This window comes from Odocoileus virginianus, chromosome 7 (genome assembly GCF_023699985.2).
Source record: "Odocoileus virginianus isolate 20LAN1187 ecotype Illinois chromosome 7, Ovbor_1.2, whole genome shotgun sequence".
NCBI classification, from domain to species: Eukaryota; Metazoa; Chordata; class Mammalia; order Artiodactyla; family Cervidae; genus Odocoileus; species Odocoileus virginianus.
Genome location: NC_069680.1, coordinates 5796960 through 5819399, shown reverse-complemented (window position 1 = coordinate 5819399; position 22440 = coordinate 5796960). Strand labels below are relative to the sequence as shown.

General features: G+C 39.1%; 1 protein-coding gene across 5 annotated transcripts in view; it reads left to right on the top strand.

The window, feature by feature from the left end:
* ARMH3 (armadillo like helical domain containing 3) overlaps positions 1 to 22440 on the top strand; it is a 174786-nt gene that overhangs the window by 136109 nt on the left and 16237 nt on the right. For 4 of the 5 annotated variants that reach the window (XM_020897830.2, XM_020897832.2, XM_020897831.2 and 1 more), the window contains exon 24: positions 4633 to 4711. In XM_020897830.2, the coding sequence (XP_020753489.1) occupies positions 4633 to 4711 (79 nt within the window). Of the gene's footprint in view, positions 1 to 4632; positions 4714 to 22440 lie in introns of those variants that run through there. The other variant, XM_070470063.1, reaches the window with a different exon arrangement.

The following is a 22440-nucleotide window of genomic DNA, read 5'->3' as shown; positions in this document are numbered from 1 at the left end:
TTGCATGTAGATATTCAGTTGTTCTAGCATCATTTCTTGCAAAGATTCTTCTTTTCCAACTTGATTGTTTTGCTACCTTTGTCAAAGAGAAACCTTAGTGCATAATGGCTGTTTTCTCATTCATTGTCCACTTAACACCTTCCTCTTCTTCCCTACTCCTCCTCTCCTTTCAAGTCTCCTTTTCAAAAATACTTTGGAGCATGAGAGTTTTCCATTGGTAAAGGCTAGGTTTTGTTTGAATACCTGAAAGGCTGACATTAGATGAAAGCCAGTCTCAGTGTACAGAAGGAATTCCTTGACAGTCTAGTGGTTAAGGACTCTGTGCTTTCACTGCTGAAGGCCCTTTTTGGATGAAATGAGTCGTGAGGGAATTAAAATCATACTTTAATCATTCATTTTCTGATAGAAAAAAACTGCCGTTTCCTGTCTGGAAACCTAAAATTTTAGACTTCAGCACGTGACAGTTGCTACCTGTTTTGACAGGTTTTGATCAATGAAAATGAGAGAGCTACAATTAGAATGACTTAGTAGTCTCCTCCTCTCCTCCCAGATGTTCAGAAGAAATGATGGTAGATCTTTTTAGAGGTGGTATCAGTGAGAAGGAAAGCCTGAAGAAAAAAGAGAGATTCCTCCTTCATCCATAAATCTTGTATCTCATTGTTCTCCCACTGAGAGCTGGTCAGGCATGAGTTTCATTCTGGGGGCTACCCCAGGTGGGGCAGCGTGAAATCACAACTCAGGTGAGCCCTGGTAGCCTCCAGACTTCCTGGGAAAGGAGAAGCTAAGTATTTCAGTCACTGCAAAGGTATATGTCACTCAGTGTGGGCTGACTTAGCCTGATTTTGGTGTTTTGTCATCTCTTTGCTGCCTCAGAACATACTTCCATTTCAACAGTTTGAAGTCCTGAGCACTTGAAACACAAACCCATTTCAAACCCTGTCTGAAATGCCTTGCTAAAGAGCATGGAGGGAGAACAGCCAGTGTCAGACTGTTTTTCTTACTTCTTAGACCTAGCACCCTGCACCTGGTATCTCCAGAAAATCAGATTAGTACTCAGATTTTACAGATAACAGTCCCAAATAAATAGCAGGAATGGTAAAGCAGAGGCATATACTGTGTCCTGTGTGGGTCCTCAGTTAGAGATTATTAACTGGATTTACACTGTTTCACCTGTCTCAGGTTTCTAAACAGTCCCTTAAGTTGCCTGGTGGGAGACCTTCATCATTTACAGAGATCTGAAGCTCTGTGAAGAGAATGTCACAGGTTAGATTGGAGGATGATTTTATGTTCGTTCTAAAATATAAATTCTCAGACTGACAAATCTGTCAAACCCTTCAGGATAAGTTTGCCTAAATAGCATCAGCATACATGCCCTGCAGTATCAAGCATAGGCTTGCATCCATAGACCCAGCTGATACTTGGCATATGTAACTGTTAGAAGGGAAGGAAATAAGTGTACCCTCTGAAGATAGTACCTTCCAATTTTTTTCTGTCTCTCCCCCATCTCCTCTCTCCTTTGTTTCTTGCTCTGAGATCCTTCCCTGTCTTTCTTTCTTCCCTCTTTTTCTCCTTTCTCTCTCATTTCTTTCTTGCTTCCTTGCTTTCTTTCTTGGAAAGAAAACTCCTCTGATAGGAAGGGACTAGAATTACAACATCCCTATCTGTTCCATTCCCAGGGATTATTTCATTTTCCTAACCTCACCAGCTTCTCTGGATTGCCAGCTGGGTCCCAGTGGCTGCTACCATCCCACCCAGACAGACATCAGGTGTTTTGGAGTTCTCTGTTCTCCAAACCTAGGCACATCAAAACAAAAATGCAATTCTAGTTCAGCTGAGTCAGGATTTTTTTCAAACACTTTTCAAAAAATGTTTTTACTAAGAAATTTAAAGAAAACCTTAAACAAACCCTATAAAATCATGAAATAGATGTATTTATAGAATGAAATTTCTGTTTTCCAAAATAACTGAGGTCTGATAGTAGATTGATTTGTCTATTGTATTTCCTTTCCTCACTCCCATTGCTCTTGGGAGCTGAATTCTATGACTCAGACTCTATCCTGGGTTAACTTAAGTTAGTGCTACTGCTAGGTTTGGTGGGATTCTCAGTTCCCTATACCTGCGCCCCCCCCCCCCCCCCCATCTTCTCATTGGGTTTAGCCTCCCGGTTTTCCTTTCTGTTCCTGGACTGTTGTCATCCCTGCCAGTATCCTCAAACTTTGCTTTCTGAATGAGAAAAATATTTGATTCCCCCCCCCAACTTGATCACAGTGGATATTTTGGATTTAGACCAAGCCCCACAACCTTAACTTGCAGATAATAACATCTTTACCCTTCTTGACAGTCTCTTGGAAAATAAGTTACCAAAATTTGTCTCTTGTGCCTGACCCATTTCTGTTCTATTTGATTTAGTCATTCATTGAATATTTATTGAGTACTAGCTGTGTGCCAGGCATTGTGCTAGATATTTAACATTGCTTTACTATATAAATATTGCATGAATCCTCTTAAGGTTTAGTTCACTCTTTGAACAAACATTTATTGTATGCCTGCAATGTACTATTTCTAGTTACTGTGCTAAAACAGATATTATTCCCGTTTTATCCCTCTGGCAAAATATACAGCTTCCAAAAATCATTCAGAAAAACATTGGTCAAACTGGGATTCTATACCATGATTTTCTTTTTAAATTTCTGGCTTATACTTCTGATATTTGGGTTAGATTAAATTCTTTACTATCAGTAAGTTATATTAAAAGAATATATTGGTTTCTATTATGCTATCATACACACATTTTAATAAACTTTATTTTGGAATAATTTTAAAATTACAGGAAAAAATGCAAAGATAATGCATAGAGTTTCTATATGCCCCTCAACCTGGTTTCTCCCCTCTTACATTACCATGGTATGTTTATCAACACTAAGAAACAGGCATTGATATGTTACTGTTAACTAAACTCCATATTTTGTTTGGGTTTCAACAGTTTATCCTTTAATGTCCTCTTTCTGTTCCCGGATCCAATTCAGAGCATCAAGTTGCATTTAGTCATATCTCACCAATGGGCTCCGGTCTATGACTCTTCCTCAAGTTTTGTTTTTCATGACCTTGACAATCTTGAGGAGTAACTGGCAAGATACTCTCCAGAATGTACCCCAGTGTGGGTTTGTCTGATGTTTTTCTTGTGCTTAGATTGAGATCATGAATTTCTGAAAGTACACGACAGAGATGACGTGCCCTTCTTACCAGACCATACCAGGGGTTACATGACATCACTGGTGATACTCACCTTCGTTGCTTGGTTGAAGTAGATTTGCCAGGATTCTTTACTGTTAAGTTACTGTTTTTCTCTTTTGCTACTCTATGGAGATAAGTCTAACTTACTCTCAGTGATAATGGGAACTAAACTCCACCTCCTAAAGAAGAGAGTATCTGCACATATTATTTGAAATTGTTCTGTTAGATTTTTCTCTTCTCCCCATTAACCTCTAGTCTAAAACCTGTGTTTTTTATACTCTTCTTGTTCAGTCGCTAAGTCATGTCCATCTCTTTGCAACCCTGTGAACTGTAAGACACCAGGCTTCTCTGTCTGTGCTTTTCTGTCCATCACTATCTCCTGGAGTTTGCTCAAACTCATGTCCATTGAGTCAGTGATACCATCCAACCATCTCATCCTCTGTCACCCTGTTCTCCTCTTACCCTCAGTTTTTCCCAGCTTCGGGGTCTTTTCCAATAAGTCAGCTCTTCACATCAGGTGGCCAAAGTATTGGAGCTTTAGCTTCAGCATCAGTCCTTCCAATGAATATTCAGGGTTGATTTCCTTTAGGATTGGCTGGTTTGATCTCCTTGCTGTCCAAGGGACTCTTCAGAGTCTTCTCCAGCACCACAGTTTGAAAGCATAAATTCTTTGGTGCTCAGCCTTCCTTATGGTCCAACTCTCAAATCCATACATGACTATTGGTTTTCTACTCTACCAGATAAAAAATCTCAAAGATCTATACTAAAGCATTGGTTTCAGGGAAATTTATTTCAGATTTCAGAGGTTTTTAGGAAATATATTTGATGTGACTTGGTGACCCTGAAGAGAGAATGTTTAAAAACAACGTTCAGATTTTGGTTTGAATGCTGGAAATAAAATTTTGGTTCAAAATATTAATTAACAGATATGACGGTTGTAGGCTTCGGGAAATCTTAGGTTCTTCAGCGACTGTATTCAACCCACATGTTGGTCCAGCTTCATAGAATGCCCTGTTCTCCCGAGTAAGAGCAGAACAAAGTTTTTTTTTTCTCTTCTCTGACTGAAACACAAGGGCCTCCTGGTGGACAGCCCTCTGAGCCCTGTTTCTCATCTGAAGGATGCTAGGTTTTGACTTTTGTTTGGTTGTGAGATTTTCCCTTAGTTCATTTACAGAGCAGGCATACTTGATTCTGTTCTCTGTCTAATAAGTTATTAAACCTCTCCCATTTTAGAGTAATCACTTCACCCCATGTGACCTCATGTTCATAAGAGGTTACCTTCTGAGAGTCACATCCATGGTCTCATACTCTAAATCAGAGGATAGCTGATACTTGTTTTTAACTCTTTTATCCTCTTATTCCATCTCGTACTGTATTAATGTTAATTCTCTGTTTCAGAGCCATCATCAACCACTTTAACCCCAAAATTGAATCCTACGCTGCTGTGAATCACATATCCCAGCTGTCGGAGGAGCAGGTAAGCCTCTACTTTCCTCAGGGTGGCCCTAGTTGGTGGCCAGCATCAAGTCCTCTGGCAGGGGGATTGTGTGACTGAGCTTCTAGTGTGAGTGGCAAGAGCCAGGCTGCTAAGAGGAATTAGTAAGGGATTTGTTGATAGTAGTTTAATTAGAATGATGGCTTCTGCTTTTGTGCCATATGAAGGGTTCATTTAATTATGTAAAAAATAATGTAGGTGAAATTTTGGTGAATTGTTATTTTAGTGTGGGTGATAAGGCATTTCTTTTTTTAAAATTTTAGGCAGAGAGTCATTTTGACTTTTGAAAATAAGAAATGAAAACTTAGAAATGGTTGAAACTTCCAGTTAGAAAAACCGAGTTCAGCTTAATTTGATGTTGTTTGGCTCCTTAAAATATGAACCCTCCTTGGGGCAGATTTGCCTAAGAATTGAGTTCTACATGCCTTGAGAAGTTATTTCTGAGCAGGTTTTTCTGTGGCATGAACTGTGGCACATACAGATAGTGTTGTGTGTTCATTTTCCTTGAGTCTGGCCTGATTTCCTCTTTTCCCAAAGAAAAGAGCCCTGAGTTCTGCATTATATAAAAGTAAGATGGGGCTTTAGCATAGCATGATATTGAACTTGATGTTTCAGAACAAGACTTTGAGTCTTGTTTTCAAAAGCACAAAATGAGACATATATTCATACAGTCTCCCTTCTCACTCTACTCCCTAGTTGAAGGGCCTGGGTATTCATGAGGTGAGAGTCCAAGTATAGGCTCCAGGCCAATTAAAAAAAGCAAAATCGCCTATGCTTTGCTTTCCCTTTTTTGGCCTTTGCATCAGTGTAACCCTTCTGTGAGCCTCTTGCTGGCAGGGCCAGCTAGCCAGCTGTGGTGTGATTGTGTGTTCAGTGTTCCTAAAAGCTATTCCACTGGCCAAATGAGGCACCAAAGCAAGCCTTTGCCTAACAGACAGCTTCTCAGTATTCTCACCAGTGGCTCTTTGCTCAGCCAGATGGATAGGACTCAATTAGTCTATCAGTTATTCCCTTTGACATATTTATTCTCCTTTGTGAGGCCAGCTGTGGGAATCCATCCTCTTATTTAAACCACTTTGATAAGTGGCTTTCATTTTCTTTTTTCCTCTTCTGCCTATGGAGCAACCCTAAGTCCTATTCAGGACTTTGATGCCACTGCTCTCTGTGAGGTGCTTCAACATCCTACCTTTTTCCTGGTGAACCTGTTCAGATCAGTTTTGTTATATCGTTTTTATGCAAAAGAATTCAAAATCTTGAGCTTTGTATAGTGAAAGAAAGGGTGACTTTCCTATCACAGTGAGCTCTGTTTAGTCTAAAACCTTTTTTTTTAAAAAAAAAAAAAAAAAGAGGAAGACACATTTTTTTTCCCATTCAGCCACGTGCAGTATTCATCCCCCAGCAGCTTGGGAAGGTCAGGCTGAAATCTTTCTACAGCAGTAGCAGCCACAGACCAATAATAAAATTCCGTTCTGGCGCATGAGGCAATCTGGAAAAGGATGATTAGCAAGCACGTGTCCTCACCCCCTCTCCAACTTCTTTCAGAGTTAAATGAAGTGATGAAAGTGCCTCTCAGAAAGCATCCACAAGCCAGAGATGAGGCGACTTCTATAGAGTGGGAGAATACACAGCCCTATTTGAAAATGAGGAAGGGGAAGCAGCTCTCAAAGATTTCTTTTCTTAATAAATAATATTGCATATCTGCTGTGTACAAAGAGTGGTGCTGGGTAGTAGGGATCATTAGTGAATAATCTTAAGTGTAGTCCGTACTGTCATGGAGTTTGTGTATACTCACCTTTCTTAGCAATCCTTTTCAGTTGGGTACTGATGGAAAGGTTATTCTATTCTGGGACCCTTTTCGAAACTGCCCTCAAAATAGTTGTTGCTTCTCTTCCCTAACTGACTCTGAAGGACGATAAATGACAGCATTAGAGTACACTTGGTTTTATTCTCAGCACTATCAGGTTAGAAGTATTTTGACTCCTTGTTAATCTCCAGCATGTATTGGAGCACTTCTTTCCCTTCACTTCATGCTCATATCAGTAATGTTAAGTGTATTCACAGCTTCCTAAAGAACTGGGTTTGGGATGCAATAGGCCCTGTGGGGACTTCCCTTTCTGTCAAGTGGTTAAGACTCCTCACTTCCAATGCAGGGGGCACGGGTTTGATTTCTTGTCAGGGAACTAAGATCCCACAGGCCATGTGGCCCTCCCCCCCCACCAAAAAAAAATAGGACCCGCACTTGTTAGCAGCAAACTAAGTAGAAAGAAGAAATATCCCCAAGTAGATTCTAAAGTACTGTTAAAGTAAACCTAAAGACCATGGATAGGCATTAAATGGGGTTTAGTGAGCTTAGTAAAACAGCAGATAAGAGAGGGCTCTTCGCTAGATCTGCCTGCTCAGGCTGCCATTTTCTTCTGGCAAGAGATGTATGGCTTTTTGAGTTCTGACAACCCCCAGACGCATTCTAGCAGTCTGTTTGAGGCATTTCAAGATGATACTTGTAAATCCATTATTGCTTATCAAACAGAGCCCAAACTCTCACACTGGGGTTTATTTTCAGGTGTCCAGATGATAGATGACATTTTTTGTTACTTCTCATTGGCTTCATAGAGAGCAAAGTTTTTTAATCCGTTAATACCCTCAGTGTGACTGAATGGTCATGCATTTTATAGTGTAATAAACTGCATGCATTTTTACATTGTACACACAGGAGTCATATTTGTCTGGGGTTCATTGTGAACCTTGTACATATTAACTCTTTTTGTGTGAGTGTGGTAAAATATACATAGAATTTACCAATTGAACAATTTTTAAGTGTACAGTTCAGTGGTGTTAAGTACATTCACATTGTTGTAACCATCACTGGTATCCTTCTCCAGAACTTTCTCATCATTGCATGCTGAAATGCTATACCCATTTTAAACAGTAACTCATTTCCCCTCGCCCCAGTCCCTGGTAATCACTCTTCTACTGTTTGTCTCTGTGTGGGAGCCTGGCAGGCTACAGTCCATGGGGTCGCAAAAGAGTTGGACACAGCTTAACAACAAAACTTATTGTTGTTAAACAACAATCTGACTCCTCTAAGGGTCTCACAGAAAGCAGAATCATGCAATGTTTGTCCTTTTGTTTATGGAGAAGGAAATGACAATCCCAGTTTTCTTGACTGGAGAATCCCATGGAGAGAGGAGCCTTGCAGGCTACAGTCCATAGAGTCGCAAAGCGTCAGACACAACTGAAGTGACTTAACCTGCTCATATCTGGTTTATTTCTTTTAGCATAATGTCTTCAATGTTATAACATGTATCAGAATTTCATTCCTTTCGAAGGTGAATGATATTCCATTGATGTGTATAGCACATTTTGTTTATCCTTCTGTCCATCAACGGACATTTGGGTTGCTTCCACCTTGTGGCTACTGTGAAGAATGCTGTGAAATTGGTGTTTGAGTCCCTGTTTTCAGTTCTTTTGTGTATATACCGAGAAATGGAACTGCTGGATCAAATGGGAATTAATTCTGTGTTTAATTTTTTGAGAAGCTATCATAGTGTTTCCCACATTGGTCGCACCTAAAATATAAAATTATTCCAATTTTTCCTGTTTTTTGATAATAGCCATCCTAATGAGGGTGAAGTAGTATCTCATTGTGGCTTTAATTGTTATTTCCTAGTCATTATTAATGTTGAGCATCTTTTTATATGTTTATTGACCACTCTTTATCTTCTTTGGAGAAATTCTATTCAGGCCCCTTGCCCATTTTTTAATTGGGTTATTTGGATTTTTGTTGTTGAATTTTAAAAATTCTTTATATACTCTATAGATATTTATCCTTCATCAGACCTGGTGATTTGCAAACATTTTCTCCCATTCTCTGTGTTGCCTTTTATAGTTTTAGCTTTTACATTTAGGTCTTTGATTCATTTTAAATTAATTTCTGTATATGGTGTTCGGTAAGGGCACTTTGACCTCTTTTTGTATTTCACATATCTTCATGAATAAAGTTTATGGAGAAGGGAAAACTTGCTTTTCCAAGAACTGTGAAACTATTCTCAGTTTATTCCCTTCTGGATTGGCTTGTCTTTAGTACATCTTTTAAAAATTGTCCTTCAAGGCCCTTGCCCACCATTAGCTGGGATTTAGCTCCTTTCTCTTCTCAGTATGGCTTGTTGGTAAGCATCTATCTCTAGCCGGTAGAATAATTTGTTATGATCCTGTCCCTACCAGTGACATCCACCCTGATTTTCATTTTCCCACGAGGATAGCTGAGTCTCACTCTCAAAACCTGCAGGATTCTCATAGATAAATCTCAATGACCCTTTTGTTTCTACTAAATAAATGTGGATGGGAGGGATTTAAGAGAAACTCTGGGCCCCAGCCTAAGTCTTGGGTTTGGATGCTTTGAGGATATCTTGTCTTGATGATTCAGTGCTCCCTTCAGGTAAGTATGTTGGAATTGAAGAGCTCTTCAGGGGGTTCTCCTCCTTATCTTGTCCTACTTTAAATGCTGATATACTCTGTCTCCTTCATTCCTGTTTCGAATTAAGAAAAAAATGTATTATTGCTGGCTACATCCTGCTAGAAATGGATCTACACACTAGCTCATCATTTGTTTGTTTAACTCATCGTTTTTTTTAATCCAAAGTCCAAGCATAGGCTTTAGAAAATTATTGCACATTTTGAAATTGTGCAAAATTATGTATATGTCCTTTTTTTCCCCCACTTGAAAAGGGTCCATCTTTCTTAAAATTCTCAACCAGTCTTTGGCCCCTTAACATACAAAGTTTTGTAGAAAATCACTGGCTTAGTTGACTTGAATAGTACCTCATACCTTCCTTGACCCCAAAGCCATCAGACCTTTGGAAATGCCCTTTGAGGATCTTAAGCTTCTTTTAGACTATTTGCTATTTATTTTGGTTTGCAAATGCTATGACACTGACTTATATCAGCTCTAATTTCCTTATACCAAAGAGAGCTTCATAGCAGAACTTTACAGAAAGATTCTCTAGAGCCCTGAGTATCTAGAGAACATAGTGGCAATTTAGCATTCAAGACAAAAGCTTCACTGATCACCTGGTTCCTTAAGCTTTCAGTTAAACTCATGACCAGTTTTGTGCCATTGAAATATCCCATTGGAAAGCAAGTAAGTGATTGGCCCACCCTTAACTTTCTTCAATCTTCATTCAGTTCTCAGTATTTTAGCATTTAATGCTTTGTGCTTCAGATCATCCTAGGCTTTTGAGGGATACAGAAGTATGATAAAGAGCCTTTGCTCTCAAGGGATAAAATAAGTTCGAAAGATGGCTTAAGGCAGCTTATTATCAATAGCTGACCAGTACTAGCAATAGGATCTGTTGGTTCCTGTTAGAGAAGGATCTCTGTGGTGGAAAGGCCATGTGGAAGAGAAAAGGATTGAGTTGGGCCTTGAAAGGGGAAGGATAGGAATTGAATAAATGGAAAGGCATAAATTATAAAATATCCTCAAAGCCAGGACCTGAAAAGGACAGAAAGAGTGGGAAGAGTCCCAGAGTGTCTCTGCCTTATCCTCGGGTCCCAGGGCACCCAGGAACTGGATGACTTAGATGTATAATTCAGTCATTAAAATTGTTAGCACAGCTTCCACTAATCCCTAGTGTACCGACTCTCATCCCTGTCCTAATTATACCGCCTTTGATTCAGTTCACAAGTATTCATCAAAGGCCTGCTATGAGCCACCTTCAATGCTAGTAGGCATATTATTAGACCTACTAAGCAAACCTAGCTCTCTCTCTTTTTTTTTTTCCTGGTATAACAAATATAGCAAACACATATAACAAAACACATAACATACAAACACATATAACAAAATTTACCATCTTAACCATTCTTAACTGTACACTACAGTAGTGTTAATATGTACATTGTTGTGCAGTTATCTCTAGAAACTTCTTATCTTTCAAAACTGAAACTGTTTATTGAATAACTTCCCTTCCCTCCCCTCTGCCTTGCAGAATTAAACAAAAAATGCTTTATATGTGATTGAGTGAAAGTTACATTGGAAGCTGAGTATTTATTTTCATCTATTAGTAATCTTTCTAACCCTTTTTGATTTTCTCCTGATCCTAAGATAAGAATCACTGTAAATAACTGCTGGGTGTTTAGAAATCCTAATGAAATCCAGCTTTATTTTCCCAGAGAAGAGTAAGATACTAACAAGAGGAGAGTCCTAGTTTGTGAGGCAAACACTGTTGGGGTGCCTGGCTGGCACCTGTTATTTGTGAACATCTAGGAGGAAACACATAATGATCTTTGGGAGATACCCTAAAAGCTTCAAGACTTATGCGGAAAGTCAAGCCTGGTACTTCAACTTTAGAGTTGTTGGCCCTTTGGGGTGTTAGTAAATGTTTAACAGCTGGTAGGAGGGTAAGTGGTTGGAGGGGACTGATTTGTAGTTCTGAGGACAAATACCCCCACCATAGCCACCAGTGTGAAGCCAAGTGACTCTCACAGTGCTTAAAAATTTAACAGTTCACTCTCACAGGCCAAGCATGTGTCAACCAGCTCCAGCACACCACTGGTTGTTGAGGAAGACTGCGAGAAGGGAGCTGTAAAGCTACAAGGCAGGGCTTTCCATGCAGGAAGTGAGCATGGGTCACTTTCCCCATGGGAGCCACCTATATTGCCTCCCAAGGCAATCAAGACCTCTGAGCAGCCTACTTTGAGAGCCCTTGTGATATTTTCTCATCTTAAAACATGGCATTGGCCATCAGGCAAGGCAGCCTTGGCAGAGACATATGCTAGAGCTGAGATTTAAGACTCTCATGATAGCCATAACTCAGTTTCCTGTACTTGGCATTGTTTTTGTACAACAGCCTATAGTTTTGCAGTCTCTCTGAGCCTGAGTGATGGTTGCTATGGGAACTCTTAGTGAGTATGAGCATGTGGCACAAGCATTGACTGTCTGACCCTGCCTCTCTTTTCTGCCTTTGTTTAGATTCTGGCATTTCGAGTGACCTAATTGGCAGGAAAAAAAGTTTGATATGAGTTATTTGTTCACTGGACTCACTAACGCAGGAAAGAAACAAAGTCAGAGGCAGAGGGATTTTCCTACAAGCTGCTTAACCTTGGAAATCAACTATCTGTTACATAGGGCATCTTGAGAAGGTCCTTTTAGGAAGGTCAGCTGGTTATGTCCTGCTAGGATATTTACTCTTACTTGGACCAAGAGGTAAGCTGCACTACCAGATCAGGGGGAAAAGGGTCTTGGATTTTGGCTCCTCTGAATAGGGAAGAAAGTATCTTGGATTTAAAAAGGACACAAATAGATAAAAGGAACAACTAAGAGTTTTTGAGCTAGGCACTTTTACTTAGGCTATTTACTTAATTTAATCAGTTGTCTGAGGTAAGATACAATTATCCTCATTTTATAGATGAGGATGCTGAAGAGACTAAGTAGTTTGCCCAAGATCACACAGCTGCTAGTGATAAAGCCATAATGTGAACCTAGGTCAGTCTGACACCAAAGTCTGAGCTTTTTCATCTCTTGAAACATGCAAGACAACTTGAGTCTGTTAGGTATTCCAAAGGAAGAGGCAAGTCAGGATAGGAAGGTGGGGGGAGAAGCAGAGAGAACAGGGGTAACAAGTCTCATTTCTAGGGGGTGGGGAAAGAATCCCAGTTTGGGAGAGGCCCATTCAGTTAAAGAAAGAAAGTACTGAACAGGGACCTGAAGAGTTTGTCTGCCAGTTAGGCAGCAGTGCCTCAGTAGAGGCTCCTGGCACAGTATTATAACTTTATAAATGAGGGAAAGTCTCTTTATCCCATCCAAGAATGTCAGCAAAGTCACTGTGAAAAATAAAGCTTTTCCACACACCCAAGAAAGATGATGAATTTTTTAAAAAGTTTTTATGAACTTATTTCTTTTAAAGATGATAGATATTTGTGGGTCAAAATCTAAAACTTAGCACACTGAATTTTAATTGTTTTTAAAGTGGAAGTTCCATTTTTTTTTTTTTTAAGTAGCAAAGTGAAAATACAAAATTAATGTCCCTCAGCCAAGCTAGATGAATGCAGAGGTCACTGGTGAAGAGCTTAACTTATTCCTGTCTGCCACTGTCAGTATTTCCTCCTATTAAGTATGAATTTTGAAATGCCCATCACATAAACTTCTGGTCTTCCTCAATCAGACTTCATTGTCGGTAAAGCTTCTTAAGCACTGCATGGGAGAAATAGCATTGGAGCTCGTAGGAATTCCAGTAGTTATCAACTTTTCAAGAAGTTTCAGGATACAGCAGGCCTTGTTTTAAGCTAAGAAGGCTCTCCCAGTTATTAGATAAAAAGATAGCAAGCACTTTACTCTTCAGTTTGTTTTCTAGCCACTTCCTTCCTTCCAAATAGACCTTCTGGTACTTCTGTTTTATTTCCATTGCAACTTCTTTCCTAGAAGGTAGCTCAAAACTCTTTTAAGATATGCTTGGAAAAGCATGGTTTGCCACTATTATAGTAACTTTGGAGGCCAAAAGTGTTACTATGCAAGACATTTTCTCTGTTATAGGCTGTGTAATTGGGAATGTTTTTGCTAAATACCATAATAGCACTTTGACCTTTCACAGTGATCCTGCTCAAAGGAAGTTACAGTCTTAAAAATGACCCACCCCACTAGGAGGGAAACTGTTTAGCCCACAAATGGGATTTCTGGTGAAGAATTCTGTTAGGGAGGGACAGATAAGTGAGCCTTGGCAGGGAGGCAGAGACCCCATGTCAGATTGCTGGAGAATTAAGAGCAGATATGGTGTTTTCTGTCTCCCTCCCTGAGATGTGATCTGTTTCCAAGGAAAGGCCTCAAGTGGGGAGGACAGAGATCATCTGCCTCTTGGTTTGAGCTGGGTGGAGTGTCCTGCCTGCAATAAGCCATAGAGAAGGAGAAGGCCTGATGTGATATTTGGTAAACATGTGTATCCTGTTCCCCTACCCCGATTATCTTGGCTGCCTCTTGGTGTGATTGCATACCTTGCTTGTGCAGGGTAAGGACCTGGGCATGTTCGATTTGTAATTAGTGTAAAGAAAAGCTTCACAAAGAGTTTCTAGGGCTTCAACCAAATAAAGTCAGGGAGGTGGGGAACTGCCCAGGGAAATTAAAGAAAATCACTGTCACCTTTCCTTTAACCAAGTGATGACATTTCATGAATCACCCACTTAAGGTTCATTATCTGGTCCACCTTCCTGAAAGACAGAGCCAGCCTGTGAGATCAGTAAATTTCAATGCAGGCTTGAAAGACATGGATGGGCAGGAGAACTGGCCAGCTTAAATTGGTTCTGAAACTGAGTTTGGTCCTGAGTATGAAAATAGAAAGGGCAGGGGGGAACCTTCTGCATATTATATGCAAGTTAGCTCTATAGAAGAAAGAGTTATCTTTTAAAGGGCATCATCTTTTTTAGTCTATCCAGAGGCTTGTGTCCACCTTTTGGATCCTTTTTTCCAAACAGTTATATTGGGTGATTGTGCCCTGGAGAGAGATTCGGGTTATCTTGGATAGAAAGCCATTGTAGCACCTAGTGGAGGGAAGGATGCTCACTCAAATGAAGCCTATGATTTTACACATGACTATTTGTTCTAGCTCCTGCACTTTTTTAATTTAAGCCACTTTGAGCTAAAGTGTTCTGAAAAAGAACCAATTCTTGCCTACCAAGGAAGTTCTCAGAACCTGCTTTAGTCTAAGAATTCTCTGCTTCTTGGTGTCCTTGGTTAGTGCAGCAAGACAAGGAATGGGTGTCCCAACTTCACATTCCCCAGTTTATTTCTTTTCTGTGCATAAACACAACCTCTGTGCCACACTAGGGGCTATAAAAATACAAAAATCATACATACCCTTAAGGACTTAACAGATTAAGAATCAGAATCACTCACTTCTTGTTTAGGCCTTTGCCTGTGTACTAGTCTATAGACCTCACTCCCCTGTTGTATTTGGTGTGCTTGCAACAGCAACCTACAACCCTTTATAAACCTAAGAAAGTTTAGTTTTATAGGTACCCCAGTGAAACATCCCCTCATTATAAATCCATAAATGGTTGGCTGATGACCCTTTTTGGAGTGAATTTCCATAAGGAGAGCAGTGATCATCTCTATCTTTTACCCCTGCCTCAGTTTTATAAAAAAGGCAAAAGTAGAACCTTCATTAGGTGTCCTTGGTAAAGGTGGGACTCTAGTCTCTCAGCTTGGCAAATGATTGTTTGTCAAAAAAGTGACAGTGAAAGTCGCTCAGTCATGTCCGACTCTTCGTGACACCATGGACTGTAGCCTGCCAGGCTCCTCTGTCTGTGGAATTCTCTAGGCCAGAATACTGGAGTGGGTAGCTGTTCCCTTCTCCAGGGAATCTTCCCAACCCAGGGATCGAACCCATGTCTTCCACATTGCAGGCAGATTTTTTTATGACTAATTCACCAGGGAAGCCCTGGTACACCCAATTAAAAGTGACAGTACACCCAAATTAAAAATTTTCATTTGACTACTGCCCAGCTGAAAATGATTGCAAACACTGTTGATTGCTACCCAGAGTCCATTTAGTTTGTCAGGGAGGATTGCTGTGGTGGAGAGGTGGCGAGAAGTAGCGCAATGAGGGGAATCTTTGGAAAATACTAAGAACTGCTAGCTTATGGATACTGATATGTCAGTCTGAATCATGCTTGCCCCAACCAAAAATGGAATTGCAAGACCAAAAAAGACATAAGTTTACTGCCGTAACCATGTATCTTTTTTTTTTTTTGGCCTTTTCATGAGTTACTGAACTTTTTATTTAACTTTATTGAGATGTAATTAACATATAAGATATATTTATGTAATCATCACCATCACAAGATACAGAACATTTTATTTCCATAACCCATTAAAATTCTTTGGTACAATTAGTCTTATCTGCAAATTTGGACCCTGATTAGGTAACCACTGATTAGTTATTAGGTAACCAAATTAGGTAACCACTGATTCAATTTCTATCACTATAGATTATATTCATCTTTTATGAATTTCACATAAACTCTTTTGTGTCTAAGATTCATCCATATTGTGACATTTCTAGCTATATACCCAAGAGGCATGAAAATATATATCCACCCAAAGACTTGTGTACAAATATTCATACTACTACTATTCATGATAACTCAAAACTGGTATCTGTTGTTTAGTTGCTAAGTCGTGTCCAACTCTTTTGCAACCCCATGGACTGTAGCTCGCCAGACTTCTCTGTCTATGGGATGTCCCCGGCAAGAATACTGTCCATGGGATTTCCCCAGCAAGAATACTGGAGAAAGACATGGCAGTGTCTTTCTCCAGAGGGTCTTCCCGACCCAAGGATTGAATGCACATCTCCTGCTTTGACAGGCAGATTCCTTTTCTTATATATATATATATTAATTGGAGGCTAATTACTTTACAATATTGTAGTGGTTTTTGCCATACATTGATATGAATCAGCCATGGATTTACATGTGTTCCCCATCCTGAACCCCCCTCCCAACTCCCTCCCCATCCCATCCCTCTGGGCCATCCTAGTGCACCTAGTACATCCTGAGCACTTGTCTCATGCATCAAACCTGGACTGGTGATCTGTTTCACAATTGATAATATACATGTTTCAATGCTATTCTCTCAGATCATCCCCCCCTCGCCTTCTCCCACAGAGTCCAAAAGTCTGTCCTATACATCTGTGTCTCTTTTTCTGTCTTGCATATAGGGTTATCGTTAACCATCTTTCTAAATTCCATTTATATGCATTAGTATACTGTATTGGTATTTTTCTTTCTGACTTGCGTCACTCTGTAAAACGGGCTTCAGTTTCATCCACCTCATTAGAACTGATTCAAATGTATTCTTTTTAATGGCTGAGTAATAGTCCATTGTGTATATGTACCACAGCTTTCTTATCTGTTCGTCTACTGATGGGCATCTAGGTTGCTTCCATGTCCTGGCTATTATAAACAGTGCTGTGATGAACATTGGGATACACGTGTCTCTTTCAGTTCTGGTTTCCTCGGTGTGTATGCTCAGGAGTGGGATTGCTGGGTCATATGTCAGTTCCATTTCCAGTTTTTTAAGGAATCTCCACACTGTTCTCCATAGTGGCTGTACTAGTTTGCAGTCCCACCAAAAGGGAACATAAGAGGGTTCCCTTTTCTCCACACCCTCTCCAGCATTTATTGCTTGTAGACTTTTGGATAGCAGCCATTCTGACTGGCATGAAATGGTACCTCATTGTGGTTTTGATTTGCATTTCTCTAATAATGAGTGATGTTGAGCATCTTTTCATGTGTTTGTTAGCCATCTGTACATCTTCTTTGGAGAAATGTCTGTTTAGCTCTTAGGCCCATTTTTTGATTGTGTCGTTTATTTTTCTGGAGTTGAGCTGCAGGAGTTGCTTGTATATTTTTGAGATTAATTCTTTGTCAGTTGCTTTGTTTGTTATTATTTTCTCCCATTCTGAAGGCTGTCTTTTCACCTTGCTTATAGTTTCCTTTGTTGTGCAAAAGCTTTTAAGTTTAGTTAGGTCCCATTTGTTTATTTTTGCTTTTATTTCCAATATTCTGGGAGGTGGGTCATAGAGGATCTTGCTGTGATTTATGTTGTAGAGTGTTTTGCCTATGTTCTCCTAGGAGTTTTATAGTTTCTGGTCTTACATTTAGATCTTTAATTCATTTTATTTTTGTGTATGGTGTTAGAAAGTGTTCTAGTTTCATTCTTTCACAAGTGGTTGACCAGTTTTCTCAGCACCACTTGTTAAAGATGTTGTCTTTTCTCCATTGTGTATTCTTGCCTCCTTTGTCGAAGATAAGGTATCCATAGGTGTATGGATTTATCTCTGGGCTTTCTGTTTTGTTCCATTGATCTATATTGCTATCTTTGTGTGGCATGTGGATTCTTTACTACTGAGCCACAAGTAGTAAAACTAGAAACAACCAAAATGTCCATCAGCAACTAAATATGTAAACAAAACGTGATGTACCCATACAATGGAATATTGTACAGCCATAAAAAGGAATGAAATACTGATACCTGATACAACATGGGTGATTACTGAAAACATATGCTGAATGAAGGAAGCCAGTCACAGAGACCATATATTGTGTGATTCCATTTATTTTAAATGACCAGAATAAGCAAATCTATAGAGACAGAAAATAGGTTAGTGGTTACCTACAGCTGGGTTGGGAGTAAGTTGGAGAACGACTATTAATTGTTATGAAGTTTCTTTTGAGGTTGGTGAAAATGTTCTAAACTTAGATCATGGTGGTGATTGTCAACTATGTGAACATACTAAAAACATTGAATTATACACTTAAAATGATTGAATTTTATGGTATGTAAATTATATCTCAATAAAGATGTTTTTCAAAAGAAAGAAACTGTCAAATTGTTTTCAAAAGTGGTTATACCATTTTTAATTCCAACCAGCAATGAATAAGTTGTAGCTACTCCATATCTTTGTCACACTTGGAATTGTCTTTTTAATTTTAGCCATTCTAGTGCATATAAAGTACTCTAGTAATACTGCATACGTTACAGTGTTTAAAATTACTGTTAATTTAATTTGCATGATGACAAGTGTTGACCATCTGATCATTTGCCTGTTTTTAAATTTGATTATTCATGAGTTTCTATATATTTTAGATGCAGGTCCTTTTCATATATGTTATGAATATTTTCTCCTATTTTCAGTGACTTGTCTTTGCAAGTTATTAATAGTGTTTTTCAAAGTCCAGACATTTTAATGGAAACCAATTTTAAATTAATACCATGAAGATGAAGTTATTAAATTTTTAAAACAATTTTTGCCCTTTTGTTTTATTTAGTAAATCTTTGCTTCCTCCTAGTTGTGGAAATTTTCACCTGTATTTTCTTCTGGAAGTTTTATGGTCCTGGCTTTTACATTTAGTTCTATGCTCTGTGTCAAGTTAATTTTTTTAATGTAATTATTGTTTCTTTTTTAAAAAATTATTTATTTACTTTTGGCTGCCCTGGGTCTTCATTGCTGCATACAGGCTTTCTCTAGTTGTGGTGAGCAGGGGCTGGTCTCTAGTTGCGGTGCATGGGCTTTTCATTGTGCTAGCTTTTCTTGTTGTAGAGTACAGGCTCTGAAGTGAGGGTTTAGATAGTTGTGGCGCACAGGCTTAGGCTTAGTTGCCCGTAGGCATGTGGAATGTTTCTAGACCAAGGATCGAACTCATGTCCCCTGCACTGGCAGGCAGATTCTCAACCACTTAACCACCAAGGAAGTTCAAGTTAATTTTTTGTAAGGCATTTGGTAATGGTAAATGTTCATCCAGTTCCCACCCTGCAGAATCCTGTTGTTCCATTGTCATCTGTTGAAAAGACTATTTCTTTCCCCTGTTGAAATCTTTGGTACATTTGTAAAAATTCAATTGACCATATATTAGTGGGTCTATTTCTAAAGTATTAGTTCTGTTCCATTGGTCTCATATATGTCAAAATTTATGCCCTACACTGTCTTGATTATTATAGTTCTGTCATAAATCATGAAATCAAGTAATGTAAGTCCTCTGATTTTGCTCTTTTTAAAAATTGTTTGAATATTCTATGTCTTTTGCATTTCTATTCAAAGTGTAAAATCAGCTTGTCATTTCTGCAAATAAAAACCTGCTAAGATTTTGGTTGGAATTGCATTAACTCTATAGATCAACTTGGGGGAGAATTGATACTTTAATAATATTGTTTTCAAATCCACAACCATGATATATCTCTCCACTTATTTAGATCTTTAAAATTTTCTCATCAATATTTTGTAGTTTTTAGCATACTGTTTTTTACCTGTTTTTCTCAATCATTTTTTATGTTATCTAAATGGTATTTTTATTCTTTTCCATTACGGTTTATTATAGGATATTGAATATAGTTCCCTATTGTATACAACAGGATCTTGTTGTTTATCCATTCTGTATATAGTATTAATAGTCTGCATCTGCTAATCTCAAACTCCCAATCCAACCTGTCCCCCCCACACACAATCACAAGTCTGTTCTCTGTGTTTTTTATTCCCTGTCATAGATAAGTTCATTTGTGTCATATTTTAGATTCCATAGATAAGTGTATCTTTTTTTCTAAGTTGTCTCAAACTAGTTTATTTAGGGGTTCCATTTTTGTGCCTCAAGAGATTTTATGGATTTCTCTTGCTGCTTCACTCATTAGTTCATCTAGTTGTGAAGGGTTACTGAGTGTCATCTTGATGAGCCAACCATATTTGAAATAAGATTTGTTGACAAGTTCTGCATTTTCTGTTAGAATTTCATTAATTTCAGTTACTTCTGATACACACAGTAGAGTTCACTAGCAACTATACTTTACAGTGCACCAAACATAATTTAGGGCTTCCCTGATAGTTCAGTTGGTAAAGAATCTGCTTGCAATGCTAGAGACCCTGGTTCAATTCCTGCATTGGGAAAATCCGCTGAAGAAAGGATAGGCTACCCACTCCAGTATTCTTGGGCTTCCCTTGTGGCTCAGCTGGTAAAGAATTCGCCTGCAGTGCAGGAGACCTGGGTTCAATCTCTGGGTTGGAGAATGGAAAGGCTACCCACTCCAGTATTCTGGCCTGGAGAATTCCATGGACTGTACAGTCCATGGGGTCACAAAGAGTTGGACAAGACTGAGTGACTTTCACTTTCAAACATAATTTCAGTTCAGTTCAGTTCTGTCGCTCAGTCATGTCCGACTCTTTGCGACCCTGTGAATCGCAGCATGCCAGGCCTACCTGTCCATCACCAACTCCCGGAGTTTACCCAGACTCAGGTCCATCGAGTTGGTGATGCCATCCAGCCATCTCATCTTCTGTTGTCCCCTTCTCTTCCTGCCCCCAATCCCTCCCAGAATCAGGGTCTTTTCCAGTGAGTCAACTCTTCACATGAGGTGGCCAAAGTATTGGAGTTTCAGTTTCTGCATCAGTCCTTCCAATGAACACCCAGGACTGATCTCCTTTAGGATGGACTGATTAGATCTCCTTGCAGTCCAAGGGACTCTCAAAAGAGTCTCTTCCAACACCACAGTTCAAAAGCATCAATTCTTTGGCACTCAGCTTTCTTTATAATAATTTACATAATTTACAGTGCACCAAATTCCTTGTTTGTTCAATTTTGTCCTAACTTCTGACAGACTACAGCAAACAGCATTTCCCAAATCTTCCTGTACAAAATTGGTGATTGCCACTGTTCCAGCACCGTTTTCTGTTGTTACCTATTCATGTTTGCCTGTGAATTTGTGCACAAACATCAGTGTTGGACAGGTGTTCAGTGCCTGGTAGGTGCCCGCCTACAGCCCCCAGAGCCCTGGTAGGCAGGGCTCATTGGGTGCAAAGGTGGTGCGCAGGCTGTAGACCAAAACCTGCATGCTTCACACCACTCTCCTGTCTTTCTCTTTCTCATTTATTTTGCTTGGTATGACAATCTCTAAGTTTACCCATGTAGCTGCAAATGGCATTATTTCATTCTTTTTAATAACTGGATAGTATTCCATTATATCTATCTACCATATCTTCTTTATCCACTCATCTGTCAGTGGACATTTAAGTTGCTTCCATGTCTTGACTATTTTGAATAGTGCTGCTATGAACACTGAGGTGCATGTGCCTTCTCTCATTATAGTTTTGTTCAGATATATGCCCAGGAGTGGGATTGTGGGATCACATGACAATTCTCTTTTCTTTCTGAAGTACCACCATACTGCTTTCCATAATGTCTATACCAGTTTACATCCCCACCAACTGTGTGTGAGGGTCCCTTTTTCTCCACACCTTCTCCAGCAGTCATTATTTATAGATGGCCATTCTGACCCGTATGAGGTGATACCTCATTGTAGTCTTTTTTTATAGTTTTGATGTTGTTTATTTTTTAGCTGTGCCGAATCTTAGTTGCTCCGCATGGAATCTTCGATCTTCATTGCTGTATGCAGGATCTTTAGTTGTGGTGTACGAGATCTAGTTTCCTGATGGTGATCGAACCTGGGTTCCCTTCTTTAGAAGCATGGAGTCCTAGCCACTGGATCACCAGAGAAGTTCCCTCACTGTAGTTCTGATTTGCGTTTCTCTGATAATTAGCAATGTTGAACATCTTTTCATGTGCCTCCTTTGGCTATCTGTATATCTTCCTTGGAGAAATGTCTATTTAGAGCTTTTGCCCATATTTTGATTGGGTTGTTTGTTTTTTGATGTTGAGCTGTATGAGCTGTTTGTAGATTTTGGAAATTAATCCCTTGATAGTCTCATAGTTTGCAAATATGTTTTCTCCTCTTCCATAGGTTGTCTTTTCATTTTGTTTATGGTTTCCATTGCTGTGCAAAAGCCTTTAAGTTTAATTACGTTCTACTTGTTTATTTTTGCTTTTATTAAATTTCACTCTTTGTTCCAGATAATATCCCTTGTTTGAAGTCTCCTTATCAGATTGTTAATATAGCAATTCAATTTTTTTTTAATTACTGTTGATACAACATATTTTTCCCATCTTTATAATTTCAGCCTATCTGTGTCTTTATATTTTAGGTGGATTTCTTTTAGACAAAACCTGTGGTTGGACATTGATTTTTTACCCAGTCTGACAACCTCTGTCTTTTAATTTAAATGTAACATTTAAAGTTAATATCTGCTGTCTTGCCTTTTTTTCCCCTTCTTTTTCTTGTTTATCTTTTCCTTTTTCTGCTTTTGTTTGGATTAACTGAGTATTTTTTATGATTCCATTTTATG